The sequence below is a fragment of the Babylonia areolata genome, chromosome 5, assembly GCF_041734735.1.
Source record: "Babylonia areolata isolate BAREFJ2019XMU chromosome 5, ASM4173473v1, whole genome shotgun sequence".
Taxonomy (NCBI): domain Eukaryota; kingdom Metazoa; phylum Mollusca; class Gastropoda; order Neogastropoda; family Buccinidae; genus Babylonia; species Babylonia areolata.
Genome location: NC_134880.1, coordinates 40841783 through 40859512, shown reverse-complemented (window position 1 = coordinate 40859512; position 17730 = coordinate 40841783). Strand labels below are relative to the sequence as shown.

At 36.6% G+C, this 17730-nt stretch overlaps 2 protein-coding genes across 2 annotated transcripts in view; one reads left to right on the top strand and one right to left on the bottom strand.

The window, feature by feature from the left end:
- The window catches only part of LOC143282071 (ubiquitin-like modifier-activating enzyme 6), a 42041-nt gene extending 26362 nt beyond the window's left edge, over positions 1 to 15679 (bottom strand). Inside the window, exons 1-11 of the mRNA XM_076587531.1 lie at positions 15603 to 15679; positions 12037 to 12104; positions 10355 to 10449; positions 9870 to 9898; positions 9094 to 9188; positions 5959 to 6070; positions 5069 to 5149; positions 4130 to 4252; positions 2875 to 2998; positions 1812 to 1921; positions 472 to 534 (exon numbers count right to left, since the gene is read on the bottom strand). Of these exons, the coding sequence (XP_076443646.1) occupies positions 472 to 534; positions 1812 to 1921; positions 2875 to 2998; positions 4130 to 4252; positions 5069 to 5149; positions 5959 to 6070; positions 9094 to 9188; positions 9870 to 9898; positions 10355 to 10449; positions 12037 to 12104; positions 15603 to 15641 (939 nt within the window). The 5' untranslated portion in view covers positions 15642 to 15679. The remainder of the gene's footprint in view (positions 1 to 471; positions 535 to 1811; positions 1922 to 2874; positions 2999 to 4129; positions 4253 to 5068; positions 5150 to 5958; positions 6071 to 9093; positions 9189 to 9869; positions 9899 to 10354; positions 10450 to 12036; positions 12105 to 15602) is intronic.
- An 85-nt stretch (positions 15680 to 15764) lies between these two features.
- The window catches only part of LOC143282070 (uncharacterized), a 47410-nt gene continuing 45444 nt past the window's right edge, over positions 15765 to 17730 (top strand). The window contains exon 1 of the mRNA XM_076587530.1: positions 15765 to 15932. Within this exon, the coding sequence (XP_076443645.1) occupies positions 15809 to 15932 (124 nt within the window). The 5' untranslated portion in view covers positions 15765 to 15808. The remainder of the gene's footprint in view (positions 15933 to 17730) is intronic.

Genomic DNA, 17730 nt, shown 5'->3' with positions numbered 1-17730 from the left:
CCGGACTTTTCCCAGCTGTCTTCTAAACCAGACTGAAAACTGTCCATACCAAACACAAAGAAAAAATAATTAGAATAATTGTCTGCATCATCACTGACATAACAGATTGCCTGATATCCCGATACTGATTCCAATTTCCATTGCTTTTTGTTTTTCCAACTAGCTGTCTGGGTTGGGTTGTTTTTTTTTTTACTGCATTTAAGCTCCTTGTACTGGTCAAGGGTTTCCATAAAATTCAGACCATGAAGGGTAAAACATTATTTTTCCAAGACTTTTCCAGCCCTGGAAATGGTTCAGTCATTTTTCCTGGACTTTTCCAGACTTACATGAAATAACAGAAACAGAAGGCTGCTGATCAGGACCACACAAAAATTGCCCAAGTAAACCAGACATTCATAACATACAGACATTATGATCAACATGTTTTCCAAATGCAGTCAGTTTCAAAAAGTAATAAGGTCATATGCATACATTGAACTTGCTCAGGTCTGGCAACAGGAGAGAGGGTGACACCAGCTGTTCCTCAAGGGATTTCTGAAACACACGAAATGAAGCCATGTTAACGTCTGTGAAAAACTAACCAACAACGGAAAGAGACTGTTGAGCAACTGTTCTCCTTCCACTGTTGTACTTGTTCCTTACTTCTAACACAGAATTCAAGAACAGAAAATAACTTTCATTTTCTGTATGTGATAAAGTCTGCTGTGATTATTAGTCATGAGACAGCACATACCCATACCTTAACAAAATTTAAAGAATTAATGTCTTCAGTTGCTGCCTTGCATGTAAGAACCTCAAGGTGCAATGACAAAGAAAGTCGACACACTTTTCAGCTGTGTGTTTCAATCAGTAGAAAATCAAAGATGGTCTCACTATATTCACTAAATCATGGCCCAACTTCCAAATGAAAATTTGAAAAATAATCCTGCCTGTTCTTGAGCGATTAAATTTTACACAAATCTAAAATCAGTGTAAATTAAATTTCCTTAAGTTGTAGCAACAGCTAAACCTTGTATCCTAAAGCCAAACTTGATTTGAAATTCATTCTCTGTTAGGAATAGTCTGATGTTCACCACTTCATCTGAATCTTGACCTTAAACAAACCAGTTTGGCTAATATTATCATTGTCTGCATTTGCCAGTATCTACATTTCAAACCTGGATAAATGATTTGGATATCATTCCCTCATTAATATTTCAACTTCCTCACTGTAATATGGTTTTATGTACTGTGATATTGGATTTAAGTTAAATGGTATGATGTGTGCATAATTTAGGTATAGTGATGCCAGGACATGAATGTCAGACCCCTGCCGGAGTCTGCACTAGTGGGTCACGGTTAAGTATGTGTAATTAAAATGGTTTTATGTACTGTGATATTGGATTTAAGTTAAATGGTATAATGTGTGCATCATTTATGTATAGTGATGCATGATAAACTGATATTATATATGTGTTGTGTTGTGTTGCGTGTGATGATTTTGCGTGGATGAACAAAAGTCATTGTTGAGTTTTGGGGTGGATATCTGTGCAGGGTTACGAATGTAAATTTTTCATTCTACTGTTTAAATGCATGTTTTAATCATTTTCTTCTTCTTTTTTTTTCTTCTTTTTTTTCTTCTTCTTTTTTTAAACTCTGAACAGGGCATCTAAGCATGTTTTACAAGTACAGGCACTTAATACATTAAATCATCATTTTCATCATTATTATCACTATTAGTATTATTATCATTATTATAATAGGAAATAAACTATCAACAAACTCGACATGCATACTCAGACAGTTCCATAATCAGCAAGGAAGATACTCACAAAGTGGACGGTCTTGGGCACCTTGACTTGTGTCATGATTCCACCACTTTCATACTCTCCAAACTCACTGCCACTTGTATCACAGACAGAGAAGGTGGTGGGGCTCAACACTGAAATAATATAGGAATGGTACCTTACTACTGTCAAACAACATCAAAAACTTATTAATTGGTACCAATGTATATTAATACACAATAACATTATACTAAAGGACCATTACACATGAAAATGAATTAATACACTGTCCTTGGATAAGCAAGAGATAAAAAGAACACAGAGCAAACCAAATCAGTTTATCTGGAAAAATATTTTTTACAAGTCTTCAATCTTCTTTTCAGCTGTATACCTGAAAGAGTTCCACCCATCTGAATATAACTGGTGCATGCACACACAATCAATCGACAATCAAATTCTTTTCATTCATACCTTGGTGAGAAACGAACATATACATGCACATACGCACACACACACACACACACACACGCACACGTTTGCACACACACACAAATTATACAAACACACTCAGACATTCACAAAACTCAAAACACACCTACAAAACAATTAGACACTGACTTTACAACAGCACAACCCTGCACATTTACTTAACAAACATCATAGTGGAGTGGCGGCCTAGTGATAATGCACATGCCTATGAATCCAGAGAATCTGAGCACACAGGTTTGAATCCCATGCTCACCAGTATTTTCTCCCCCTCCACTAGACCTTGAGTAGTAGTCTAAAAGCTAGTCACTCAGATGAGATGATAAACTGAGGTCCCAAGTGTAGCATGCACATAACCAATGATTAAAAAACAAAAAAACAAAAAAACCCACAGCAACAAAAAGGTTTTTCCTGGCAAAATCCTGAAGAAAAATGCACTTTAATAGGAAAACAAATACACCTGCAGGCAGAAAAATGAAAACAAAAATGCAGCACTGCACTGTAGCGACACACTCTTCCTTGAGAGAAACAGCCTGTGTTTCAAACAGAGAAATCTGTTGTAACAAAATGTAATTCAATACAATACAGTGATACAACCTGCCCCTGTGCCTTGCTGCCCTACCTTTCACTTCACACTGCCTGGAGTTGAGCTGCTCCATGCCCTTGATCTCCTTGAAGGTGACCAGGTCCCCTGTCTCCAGACCGTGAAGTCGGTTGTCGAGACACGTCACCACACCTGGGTCCGCCTAACACAACATTGTTCTTGTTCAACTCCCTGACTGCTCAGCTTCAGTGACAAGGGAACAGTGTGGCATGAATTCTAAGTGTAATTACTACTCTTCCTGTACTCCTTAAGTACTGATTTTGCTAAACAAATGTAGTGCAGTCCCAAAAGAAAGAAGATAAAATAAATAATGGTGACTGCCACCCTGACCTGTAAGCTCAGTCTGTTTCAGGTGAGCCCTTCCCTGACAAGCAAGCATGTCAGCAGCAGTCAAGGGGTTAAATTCATTATCACTAAAGATCTATGAAATAACACCACTAAATATGTGGTAGAAAGAAAAGGCTTAGAAAGTAAAATCAGCTGGAAACAAACTTACTTAAGTACGAAAAAGGAAATTTTCTATCTAAAATTACGTTTAAATAACATACTTACCGTGACCCAACTAGTGCAGACTCCGGCAGGGGTCTGACATTCCTGTCCTGTGCAAACTACTATCCGCCTATGCGGAGAAAACGAAAGCAACTACGGCCGATAACCTCCCGGAAGTAGGTAACCTCCCCTTTGTCCTGCTTGCTAGCGCCCTCTTTTGACAGAATGTAGTGGTGGAGTACAGGAAAGGTATATACATATTCATAACTATATAGATATATTCATAGACATGCAAACACACTCTTACAAATACTCCACTGAGTTCCTTAATTAATAAGGATCCAATAGCACTTTCAACAATAATGAAATATCTTTCAACTAAGATGAATTAAACACCGGACAGCTTATTCATCCATCACACTGACATAACTGGGTTATATCTATTGTACAAAACGTCATCTGTTAGAATCAACAACTAAGAAGACCATTATCATAGTTCAGAATATCATACAGTTTCCTTATATTGCAGTGTCCTGTGATTACCATATTGTGCCCTTTTAAACAAGAAAACAAAATACTTTTTATTATTCAATTTATTGTTTTGTCTGCTTGTTCTGTGTTATTTTCTTTTGTATTGTCAAAAAAAGAATTTCTTAAATCATAAGAACAAAAAATAACAATAAGACACTTCCACTGCAGTTTTTGCAAAAACTATGTGTTCTTGATACAGAAAATTAGTCATTGTACCCTAAAATGTCATGGCATACATACCACTGGTCCTCACCTTTGTGATTTTGGCAATGAAAACTTCCTTGGGCTCTTCTCCCGTGGGGTCCATCACCTCGAAGGTGTCACCAAAGTCGCAGAAGGCACTGCCAAACACTCCAAAAACATCTGAGCTAATGAACTGAAACATACACAAAAATACCATGCTTATAAAATCTATTGTCTGACTGTTTCACAACAGCTTTAGACAGCAAGTGTCTCAAAAAAAAACAAAAAACAAGTGTCTGATCTCCTCTATCTAAAGGTTTTGTTAATAACTGACAGCTTTAGACATCAAGTATCTCATACCAACAAAAAGAAAAACAAGTGTCTCATCTCCTGTATCAAAAGGTTTTGTTTTCTATTGACAACTTTAGATATCTAATATCTCAAACAAACAAACAGAAAGAAAAAAAACTGTCTTATCTCCTCTGATATGAAGATTTTGTTTTCATCAAAAGTTTTAAACATTAAATATCTCAAACAAGTGTGTCTTATCTCCAATGAAATAATTTTCTTCCGTTTTTATCAACAGCTTTAAACATCAAGAATCTCAAACAAGCATTTCATATCTACTCTGATTATAGAGGTTTTCTGCTTTTATCCAAGATCTACTTTCATGTCAAATTGAATGGAAACTGAAAATAAACACAAAGAAGTTTTTTTTTAAGATAAAATAGATTGGGGGTATGAGAGGTAAGAAAGGATGAGGTTCTGACAATATCCAAATATACCGGCATGATTTCTGATGATTAATTATAACCAACATAATCTGACAATATTACTCCTTTTAATTTCTTTTGTATCAAAATCAAATAAGCAAGTTTAAATAAAGACTGCTTTCAGTTGGTATCATCACCGAATCAAACAAGAGAAGGATGACATAATTTACTTGTTATGCCTTTGTGCAAATTAACAAGTACAGATATTTTCAGGAAAAGAAAAAACCCAAACCCACCTTCACCAGAGGAGAACATGCTCGACAAAACTTGTTCACGTACAGCTGAACAGACAGTCGGCATTCTGTCAGTATCACACACTGAAACAAAGGCAAAACAAACCATTTATAGTCAGAAAACATCAAAGTTTTCTTTTGGTCTTTTTCAGCATTTCTTATTCAGACAAGGGTTTACAGATACAAATATAATTTGTAGATTGGGAAGTCTTACAGTCTGAGTATTAATCACCCACACCAAAATAGTCCAGGTAGAACAAGTATTCATTTACACATTGATTCCATGTGATATTACAATGTTTAGTTTACAACAAAATACTGAAGACAGAACAATCCATATTCATTCACACACTGATTGTATATAATATTATGGTGCTTAGTTTACATTAAAAAAAAAATACTGGCAGAACAATAAGTATCCATTCACACACTGATTCCACTTAATAATAAAATGCTTGTTCACATCAAGTAATAAATATTTATACACATCTTGATTTCATGTAATATTATAATGCTTGAAAACATCATAGTTTATCTCAAAGCTGAAGGCTTAAAACATGACACAACAGATTACAGTGTCATTCAGGTGGAGATGAAACTATCTGATTTAAAAAAAAAAAATTTAAAAAAAGATGTATGACAGATTTTCTTGTTATTTCTTCTGTGCTCTTATCATAAAGTCACAAAATTTTGTCAGTAGAAGAAACTGGCAATTCTGAAAACTTCAATCTAATGCAAAAACAAAAAAAATCCAGAAGTCTTTACAAAACTGTATTCCTTGCCACAAAATCCATTATGTCTCTCAAATATTTGAGCAGTTTAATTAAGTGGTCTTACAAAACTCTGCAGAAAATGTTCCTTGGGGAAATGTACAAGGAAAAGTTTGTACTTACATCAAACTGCTTCATGTATGTGAGATCTGTTGATAAGTTCAGGGGTTCGGTCATTGTTGCTATTTTGACATATGGGTTCAGTTCTGCAAGCCTGCCAGCACATGCTTCTGCTCTGAAATCATTGAAACAATACAACAATATGAAGGAGAAGAAGAAGAAGAAATATAAAAAAACAAAAACAAATAAATAACAAATTCTTAAAGTAAATAAAAACACAGACAAGTTTTCAAACAGAAAACATTTTCATTTTGTAACAGAAAATGTTTGGAGTTTTCTTACCTTTCATGGTTAGAATGGATTAAATCAAAGATCTAAACACTGAAATTAATGATGCTTTACAGATGAGAAAATCATGATAAAAGATATACTGTTTGAAAAAATGGGAAAAGACTATCATGATACTCTTCAAAAACAGACAAATTTCTGAATACTTAATAATTTGCTTACTTTCATTCTTTTACATTTAAATATCAACAGCAAAATGGGCATTGCATATAATACAAAATAAATTGTGTAAATCATGGTTTTGGATAATAGTACAAAGAATTATTGCAACAAACCTCTGAAACAGATTAAGCTTTTTGATAAATAAAAGCATCTTTTGCAGCTCACATTCAGCAAAAAACATTCGACACCTTTTCTGGAGGTGTGTGGAAGTGCAAATTTTTTTTTTTTTCTTTTTCTTTTTTTTTTTTTTTTAAGTGTTGTCAATAAAAATGCAATACATGAAATTCTTTTCTTGCCAAGCATTTTCAACACAAAAGTAAATTCACCAAACAAACTATGATTTAGTGCATTCAGAACACAGCTCAGTTTCAGGTACAATGCTGAAGGATACACGTCTTATTATTTTCATTAACCTTTCAAGAATACTCCTGTTGTCATATATGTCAACACCACCTAAGAATAAAAGAAACTGAGTGTTGCATATGCAAGCCAAGAGAGTTTTCATAAATACATTTGCAAGCAGAAAAGAGTATGTATCTCCATGAGTGAGACTGCATGCAAAGTATATATGCATACATATACATACACCTGTATACTAAATTACAGAATTAACCACAAAGCATACTTATTTTTATTTTTCACACACAAATTTTTACATGTATCAGTGTAAACACATTAATCAAAATGTCTGAAGAAAATACAAAAATATCAGATAAACAGCAAACTATACTGTGCTGTCTGTAGTCAATGTCTTACAGTTACACTATGACTATGTTTACAGAAAACTGACTTACAATCTGTGACACAGTGCGCAATAGCCTCCTTTAGTTATTGTGCAAAAACATTTCCCCTTATCACTGCGCATAAATATAAATATAAATCTCTCTCTTTATTACAAGAAAAGAGAAATATACTAAAAATTACCTCTACAATTTATATGTACCTCCATATATATATCTCCATTTATGATCTTTATAACACTAGTACTACTAAACAAAAAGATCAAAATACATTTCTAATCATATAAAACGTCATATTTGAGAAAGGAACAAAACAAACAAAAGCTGTTGGAAGACCAATATTTTCTTTTGTTCTTTTAAAAAGAAGAAACCTTTTTTTCAATCAAAAAAATCTAAATTATAAAAACAACAAAAGACAATTAAAAAAAGTCCAAACAGCAGATTCAAACCCCACGTGTTCGGGTGAGAAGAAACTGTCTTACCCATTACACTATCGGGGCTCCTTAACTGACATGCAAAAATATAACATTTAAATATGCTTTTTTAAAGGGCGATAAATCGATTGCGGTATTCGCAGTGAGAACGCTGTTTAAATCATATTATTCTGGTGTATCTTGGGCATTAAAAAAATCTTTCAGGGCAATTAAAAATTCTTTTTAAGTCCGCGGTAAAGGAGACGTGGCTATCGCCGCAATCACACAGCAAAATTTAGCCGTCTTCTCTGGATCTAGATAGATGTACAAGTTTAGTTACACCCGGTTGACACGGTCGATTCAATTTCTCTTTTATGTTCATTCTAGTTTTATAGTTTTAAAGTTGATATGAAAATCGAGTATTTTGTTAAACTAATAACATGTAGAGCCAAGTACAAGTACTTCTAAACGTCGCATGAAGTGAAAAGGACTTCATTTTGAGAAAAGTCAAGACTGGAAATTTTTGCGTTTCATCAATTCAAGGGTATTAACTCGCATGGTTTATTATTTTTAACTGTGAATTCCGACTGATTCTGTGGATATTTTTATGGCAGTTTGGGGCATAATCCAGTAAGTGATGAGGCATTCACAAATCTTTCTCTGAATAAATATTTAACAGTCTCCTCCAACTTTCCATCACAAGTTATCGTGTATTGTCGATTGAATATAGGATTGAACGGGCAGGTCAACAACTTGAAACAAAATGGCGTCGTTCGTGTTCGCGAAGAATGTGAGCACATGCTTTGAATATCTATAAATATGTGTACACAGTTGATTTTTGCCCATGACCTTCAGGGCTCAGCCAATAGATCTATAAGTCCACTCGTCATATTGATTTTAGTATTTTCCGAAAAAGACCACTTGGGCGAATGAACATAGTGAAAGCCCTGTACACTGAGAGTAAAACACACAAGCTTTTTATGTATAGAGTATAATTTCAAAATGTAATGTTTAAGATGAGAAAGATCAGTTTAAAGCAAATTAAGTCCCCTAGCATTAATTACAGATTAATTTCCCTTTTTTACTATCTGCACCAAAACGTTTGCAAAATAAATATAACTTCCATGCTTAGCAAAAGAAGTTCCTGTTTGAACAAAAAATGATAAAAATGACAGCTCTTCTTGCTGTGTCAGAATATCATATCAAAGTGCCAAGTTTAGAAAATAAAAAAAATATAAATATAACAATAAATGCAGTTTGCATATAATTTGGCTTCTTTTTTTATTTTTTTGTGCCCATCCCAGAGGTGCGATATTGTTTTAAACAAGATGACTGGAAAGAACTGAATTTTTCATATTTTTATGCCTAATTTGGTGTCAACTGACAAAGTATTTGCAGAGAAAATGGCAATGTTAAAGTTTACCACGGACACACAGACGCGCGCGCGCGCACACACACACAGACAACCGAACACCGGGTTAAAACACAGACTCACTTTGTTTACACAAGTGAGTCAAAAAGGGAAAATATCCTACCTGTTTTTGGATGTATCAATATCAGACTGGCGTACAAAGAACTGCGTTCCCAAATCAGACACAGTGCATGTCTTCGTATCCTGCACTGTCAATGTCTGAAAGCATACACACGAGGCAAGTCAAAAGGGATGTGGTCTGAGGTTTGTTTCCCAATGTCCCAAACACATTAATGTAAATTACATGTTTGCCCATCTTCCAAAATATTAATATAACACACCTTGTTTCCAAACCACCCCAACAAATGTAATACACTTTTGTTTGGCCAACCCCAAACATTAACGTAAAACAAAACACTATTTCACCACCCCCCAACAAATTAATTAAATACATTTTGTTTCCCCAACCTCAAACACATCAAATCACTGAACATACCATGTTTCCCCAACCCAACATATTAATGTTCCCCACCCTCCAACATATTAATCCACAGTTTCCCTATCCCCCAACATTAATGAAACACACTTCGTTTCCCCAACCCTCAACTTATAAACTGAACACATTTTGTTTCCCCACCTTCCAATACATTAATGTAATTCACTTTGTTTCCCCTCCCTTCCTCCCCCTCCCCCACTACACACAAAGACCTTAAAAATCAACACAACCAAGGGAAAGAGATGATTTAAAAGTGATTAATTTTGCTGATAAAGTTCTGACACACTGAAATAAGTTGTTAAGAACTTGTTTCAATTTAAAAATAAATAAAATACCCCTAGAACCCAATGAAAAGAAACGTAGATAAGCAACAAGGTACTGTGGGCAATGTAGTTTCTACTCACCCTCACTCCAGCCAGAACTATGTTCTTTGCTGAAAAAAAGAAGGAAAAAAAAAAGAAAAAAATTTGTTCAGTACATAGAAATGAGGAAAGAACAACATTCACTCTTAGCACTCACAGGTAACTGGCCTCATCATTTGGTCAAACTAAGTTTACCAAAAAAACAAAAAACAAAAACAAAAACTTAAGCAATTTAGATTTTTTTAAATTATCTGAAATAAACAAAAGTAATTTCACACAAACACACATATATAAAGATGGGGAAAATTAGGTGAGAAAAATAAACAACAGCCAAACATTCATTGGCTGATTTTCAGTTCTATCTGGACAATAAAACTTGGCAACGAAATATTACATATCATCAAATATGCGTGCGCACGCGCATGCACACACACACACACACACACACACACACACACATATGCACACACACCGAGGGTAATAAAATGTAACCCATGGCGCAACTCATGTGTCACCTTTCTACTTACCAATTTCCACACCCAGGCCTCCAAGCCCACAAATGAGGACAGAGGACTGAGCCATTCGCTTCATGGCACTGTCACCCAGCACATAACGCTGCCGACTGCAACACACACACATCACACTTCAAGCATACAGCTGACTCTAAACTTTAACTCTTTCCGGACGAAGGAATGCTCACGCATTCCTACACAAAACGTATTCGGATTCGGACGAAGGAATGGAATAGCATTCTCCGAAAGTAAAATTCCATCATGCGCTGTACACGTGATTTTGTGATTAGCCAAGCAGAGTGTGCTATTCTGGGTCACTCCACAATCGAACAGTATGACTGGTTAGCCTGGGATGTGTGGCCCGTCTCGCACACACGCTGACAAAGTCACTGACCGGTCGTCTGCTCGCGTGCCAGCCTGTTTGCAAAGCGGGCTCTTCTCACAATGTTGTGAAGCGAACAAGGCAGTGACGGCAACGTTTTAGGGTTGCCAAAGTACTTGAAATGCTACAAACTGAAGGGTCGGACATTGAAGAGGTGGATGATGATGAAGAAGAAAGCGAATTTAATGCAGAAAGCGAGCATGGGTATGGTGATTCGGGGTGAAAAATTGGCAGTATTTTCTACATATGGCAAAACTGTAAAAATAAGATGAGAAATTTGATTTTTTTTTATATGTAATAGCTCAACACGTAATAAACCAGTTCTGAAAGTTTCATTTTCTTACACAGTATTTTGTATTTTTTGTATTTTTGAGAAAACCTGTCGTCCCGAGTGAGTTAAGAAGACAGCTGCAATATCAACCAAATAATGAGTTGCTATGAGTTGTTTGAAAGTGGTTTGCTGATTCTATAGTAATACTCAAAATATCAGAGACTCGGCAGAAACAACTGCTGAGGTCAAATTACCTCTAAAGAAATGTAAATAATATTCCAAAGGAGCTGCAGAATAAACACAGTTCCCCAAACCTCTAGTTGCATGCTTCAGAATATCATTCTGTAATGATACATACTCATGAGGCCGTTTGATTACACATTTTAAAAACATCTGCAATGATCCAGTAAATGTTCCCCTTATATACTATTCACAAAGAAATTTAATTACTTATTCAAATGATCTAAATGCAGGTGTCATTTGCAAAATGCAATACAAAATTATTACAATTCTCCTCAACTTGACAAATAAGTCATTCAAACAGACACTGCACACAACAAAAAGCTACATTTCTCAGATACAGTTCTGCTATCACATACTCTTCCCTATCAAATCATTAAGAAACCTAATTACACAATCAAACAGATGAGCAATTATCCAGTGCAGCTATATGTAATCTTCCTAACATACCTGAAAAGATATCTAATTACCTATTCCAAAATGATGTGCATCTCTGATGTACCACAAATTATAAAAATCATAAAAACCTTCTAAACTATTTGCATTCAGTATATCATTTGATCACTATTCAGGAAGATCTCCACAACAACAGCAGAAGAGGAAAAGTATTCTTCAGAAACTTCCAATTTCATGTCATGCTGACGAAACTGTTGTTGGTGGTGTGTTTTTTTGTGTGTTTTTTTGTTTTTGTTTTTGTTTTTTGTTTTTGTTGTTGTTGTTGCTGTTGTTGTTGTTTTCTGGTTGTTGATTTTTTTATTACTTACATCAAATTTTAGAATACAAAATGTACAAGAATGAAAATACCTGTACAAAGAATCGTCTATTTCCATATTGGATGCCATTGTCTCTCTGTGCTGTACTTCTTTTTGTTCCTGCAACACAAACACTTTCATTTTTAATTCATATAATTTGTGTATTGAACTCCTGAATAAATTCTACAACAACAAAATATATTCACAGCAGTTAGAATCATAACAAAAATTGACAAAGAAATAGAAAAAAAGAGAAACCATATTATCATTAAATATGCCAAGCTGAGAATCTAGGACCTACTCAATATCAAATTGTGAAAGATAAGGTCAAAACAAGCAGAATTAACAAAATACCAATCACACATACTTTATTTTTCAGTGTATCACACACACACACACACACACGTACGCACACATATGCACATGTACGCGCACACACACACACACACACAAACCGGTACGGTGGTCAAATGGTTAGAATGCTTAATTCTCACCCCAGTTTCCTGAGTCTAATCACTTATTTCAGTGCACCTGGTGGGTTAAAGGCAGAGATTTTTCTGATCTCCCGGCTCAATAAATGTGAATACCTGCTACTAGTGCCCACACCCCCTTCGTATGTATACACATGCAGAAGATCAAATATGTACATTTAAGATCCTGAAATCTTTGTCTGGTGGGTTATGGAAACAAGAACATAGCCAGCATGCACACCCCTGAAAACAGAGTCTGGCTGCCCAAATGGCTGGGTAAAAATGGTCATGCACATAAAAGCCCTCTCATACATGTATACATGAGTTAACTTGGGACACACACACACACACACACATGCACACACGCTCACACACACACTAAGCACACACAGGCTGTTTCCTTCTTCTTCTGCATTCACTCGTATGTACACGAGTGGGCTTTTACGTGTATGACCGTTTTTACCCCGCCATGTAGGCAGCCATACTCCCGTTTTCGGGGGTGTGCATGCTGGGTATGTTCTTGTTTCCATAACCCACCGAACACTGACATGGATTACAGGATCTTTAACGTGTGTATTTGATCTTCTGCTTGCATATACACACGAAGGGGGTTCAGGCACTGGCAGGTCTGCACATATGTTGACCTGGGAGATCGTAAAATTCTCCACCCTTTACCCACCAGGCGCCGTCACCGTGATTCGAACCCGGGACCCTCAGATTGACAGTCCAACGTTTTAACCACTCGGCTACTGCGCCCGTCGGGCTGTTTCCAAATCTTGCAGTTCCACATGACTCTTGGGATGCTACTTCCATAGTTCTAGCTCTTGCAAGTGGTTCTCTACAGATGACAATCAGACATAACAACCCTGATAGAGACAAGACAGATCTAACAGTACCATTGTCCCAGAGAAAAAAGGCCATAACATGCTTTAATGACAGGCACAAAAGCCAAATGGTTAAAACATTGGACTTTCAATTTGAAGAATCGCAGTTCTATCCCATTCTTGGCACCTTTATCCTGGATAAAGGGTGGAGATTTGTCCGATCTCACGAGTCTACTTAAAAGTTAAATGCAGACCGCTAGTACTTCCTTCATGAGTATGCATATTCAAAAGATCAAATAAAAACAATCAATGTTAGTACTAATCTCCTTCATGAGTATGCATATTCAAAAGATCAAATAAAAACAATCAATGTCAGTGTGGGATATGGAGACAAAAACATACCCTGTATGCACAATACCGAATAGTTCTGCGCATAAAAGGCCCACACATTGATCTATCTACAAGAGAATGTGGGACTAGAAGTTGCAGCCGACAAAATTTTATTTGTATTTGTTTATATTTGTATTTCTTTTTATCACAACAGATTTCTCTGTGTGAAATTTGGGCTGTTTTCCCCAGGGACAGCGCGTCGCTACACTACAGCGCCACCCTTTTTTTGTGTGTATTTTTTCCTGCATTCATTTTTTTTTTTCCCCTATCAAAGTGAATTTTTCTACAGAATTTTGCCAGGAACAACCCTTTTGCTGCCATGGGTTCTTTTACGTGTGCTAAGTGCATGCTGCACACAGGACCTCGGTTTATCATCTCATCCAAATGACTAGCGTCCAGACCACCACTCAAGGTCTAGCGGAGGGGAAGAGCCCCAATTCGAACCAGCATGCTCAGATTCTCTCGCTTCCTAGGTGGACGCGTTACCTCTAGTCTAGGCCATCACTCCACATACAAAAATACAATTTTCCTTGACTTGCTGTCAAGCATTGCGTTTCAAAATACCTTCCTTGCAGATCACCCTATGGGGCTATCTCTTTTTTCTCTGTGCAATCAAAGTATAATCAATATTAAATTTCCATTTTCTTACTGATCAAAAAAATAATATCAATGGTTATCTTCTTGACCAAACTATTTAACAGTATGTTTTTGCCCAGACTCTTGGGCTCTCTACATTATTGTGAAGTTTGTTTTCACTTTAATTCCTTTCATCAAAAGACCTTGAGATGGGAGCTGACACGTGATCAAAATATGGACAACAGACCCTGCAGGAAAAAGGTTTCCTGTTTGTGTTTTCCTTCTATTTCTTCTCTTTGACTCAAGCTTGAATGCCTGCCCTCTATTCTCAGCTTACTGGACAGTATGGGGGGGAAGGCAGGAGAAATTTTCAAAAAATTGTATAACCTTCACTGTCATATTTTTTGTAAATCTATACAAATATCAAGTGCAAACACACCTGGAGTATTGAAATACTCTGTAGTGCCCCTCTCTTAAGCGACAATCTATTTCAAATGCAATTGAGAGGGTGCAGAGAAGAGCCACAAAGCCTGCACATGAATTAAAGGGCATGACTTAACACTGATCAATTAACTTATTTCAAATTATTTTTCCCTTAAGGTTAGAATGATATGTGGTGATCTCAATGAGACATATAAACTTTTCAACAGTCTTGGGATCAGTTCTTCTCTGCACCTCAGCATAGTCCTACAAGAAATGCAGATGGGAAAAATGGTACAATGTTCAAATACTAAGACTTGTATTAAGTAGTAAGAGCAGTAAGTTTGGGGTATCAAATTTTCTACAGATGGAAAGTATGCATTTGCATAAAATGTCATGGAAGACAGCATTTAAAAAATCAAATTCACATGAGTGATACAAATATTTTACAATGTCAATAAAAGTATCATTTTTCAATCATCAGAATCAACCAATATTGATCCAATATTGATACTGATCAACCAAACTCATTTTCCGTCTCTTCATGGAACCAATCCGAGCGGCCGATGGTTCACTGGGGTTCTTGACAGATTCCACGTGGAAGTGTCACTGAGAATTTAAAATTCTGCATGACGTTGTTCAGTGTTGCGACTCTGTATACTGGTTCTTTTGAATTTTATTTTAATTATCATTGTTTAATTCATTTCCAACCATACACATCGTGATCATCGTGGCACATGATCATGGTGCTCATTGCTCTGCATCACTGTGATTGTCGGCACTGCATAAATCGTAATATGATATTAAGTATTGGTTTGGAGACGATCTATTCCATCGTGGATTTCTGTTTCGATTTAAAAATAAGTTTCAGTGACGACACGAAATCAACTATTTCATTTTACATACTCCAAACATGGAAAAACAAACTCCACTCTCACCCTCTGAGACTCGTTTCTGTGTTTTTCCCGGCGTGACATGCGGAAATGAGGCTCTCGATGAAAACTTAGTGAGGATTGGTCAGACCCGAATTTTGAACCAATGAAATCACATCTTACACACATACACTCCTCTTCGGAAGGCTGGGCCAAAGCAGAAGTGTTAAACTCACTGAGGTTATCAGAAGCTGCGAAAACGAAGCTTCAGAATGGCGACTGAGTTTGCAGACGATTTGGCCGGCGGCAGTTCGCCAAAGGCTGCAGTTTTGTTGATTGTTGGTGAACCTTTTTCTGACGGTGATAAGCAGTTGATTCTGGAAGAAATCGTTAAAGGTATGTGCCTGATTTTCATTGACGTTTGTTGTTGTTTTTTCTTGAAAAGATTTTTGCTAACAGCTACTCACGAAAGAGTTCTACCGGCTAGCCAAACTTTCCCACTTTGGGAAGAAGGGGAGAGTCGGAGTGAACAATTGTGGCTGTTACTGGCACCGACAGCTCCTCGTCTGGTTTGTTCGCTTTGGCATCATCGGTTTAAAATGAAAAATCAGGCAAACCGTTTTAAATCGCGCACTTTTAAATTCAAATCAGCGGCGCAGTTGGAGAGATGTTTCGTGTTATTTTAACTTTTTTCTTTCCATGTCTGAACTAAAAAAAAAATAAAAAAAAGGTGTGATAAAAAGTATCTTCCTCAGAGTTGGTTGAGAATTGTTCCCTGTTATGTAATTCACGATAACCATTGGTAACAGACCCTGTAATACAAATTCCAGCATTTTGTTTTGTTACGAAGTGAACGAATGTTTAATTCCGCTCGCAGAGAAAAGCAAACTATTATCATAATTTATCAACACAGTCATTCTGTGTGACTCATTATGTTTTGCATCCTCATTGAAACTTAACGTCGGACCCATTTATTTTACAATAGATAATAAGGTGATAATGGAGAATCGTGAATGCGCGGAGATCTGCATACAGAGGACAAGTCAGTTTTCTCAGTCGGTGTCACTGTCACTGTCGTGTAACAAACATGAGTAAGACATCCTGCGGCAAGCGTGTCACTGCGGCCAAACTGAAAGTGTGAATCATAGCTGCATGCAGCGAGTCCGACCGAACACACAATGTGAGGTAACATATGGGATAAAGGGGAAAACTTCTTGTTTTCGGGCCCACATATTTCGCTCGCGTAGTTTCTGCAAGGAACTTATGAATGACGATTGAGAGAGAGTACCAGAAAGACGGAGAAATCCAGAAAGGTCGAAGAACTCTCGCTCCAGTTTCCAGTCGCTTGAAAAGACCAACATCGCGTTGTCTGCTGTTGCGGGAGCAGATGACTCAGAAGTGAAGAATCTTTTCCTTTTCTTTTTTTTCCCCTTCAGGTTATCCCCCACGTTTTTGTGTTCCCGCTCCTCACATCCTTTCTTTGCGGCTTAGCTTTCAGTGAGCTTCAGCTGTTGCCACAGGTCTAGCCTATTGAACGTGCAGTTTCAGTTAAAAAAGTACAGCTGAATCAAGAGACATGGCAGAGATTGTAACAAGCTGCTCAGTGCCTTCCTCAGTGTCACCTTCGTTTTTGATTTGTTTTTAGATGACAGTTTCTCTCTCTCTCTCTCTCTCTCTCTCTCTCTCTGTGTGTGTGTGTGTGTGTGTGTTTCATAACACTCTCAATCTCATTCATGATACGAAGAGCAAAGAGTTTGTATGAGTCATGTGTAAGTGTTCACTTGTTCCATTGTTTGTCAGTATCACTATCAGGGAGAGAGACTACCAGTGTCCACCAAAATAAGAAAGCAAAATATATATCCACATTTATTCCCTGAGTTCCTTTCTTTGGTTCCTTTTCCAAAGATTGAAAAAGTTGTAATTTGGTTAAAAACATTGTATGATAATATCCTCTACATTTCTTTCCCTCTTGAATGACTTAAAAGAGGCCACTCAGAGTGGAGGGGGGGAAATGTGGAGAATTACATTGTCATTAACCAATTTAAAACTTTTTCCATCTTCTAGACATGTACAGGGGACGAAATATGAACAATGAGAATGTTTAAACTGAAACCGGTTTTGAATTAAGCTGTCAGTGTTTAGTGCCTCTAGTGATTCTATCTTTATAATTTTTATCCAGCCTTTCCTGTTTGTT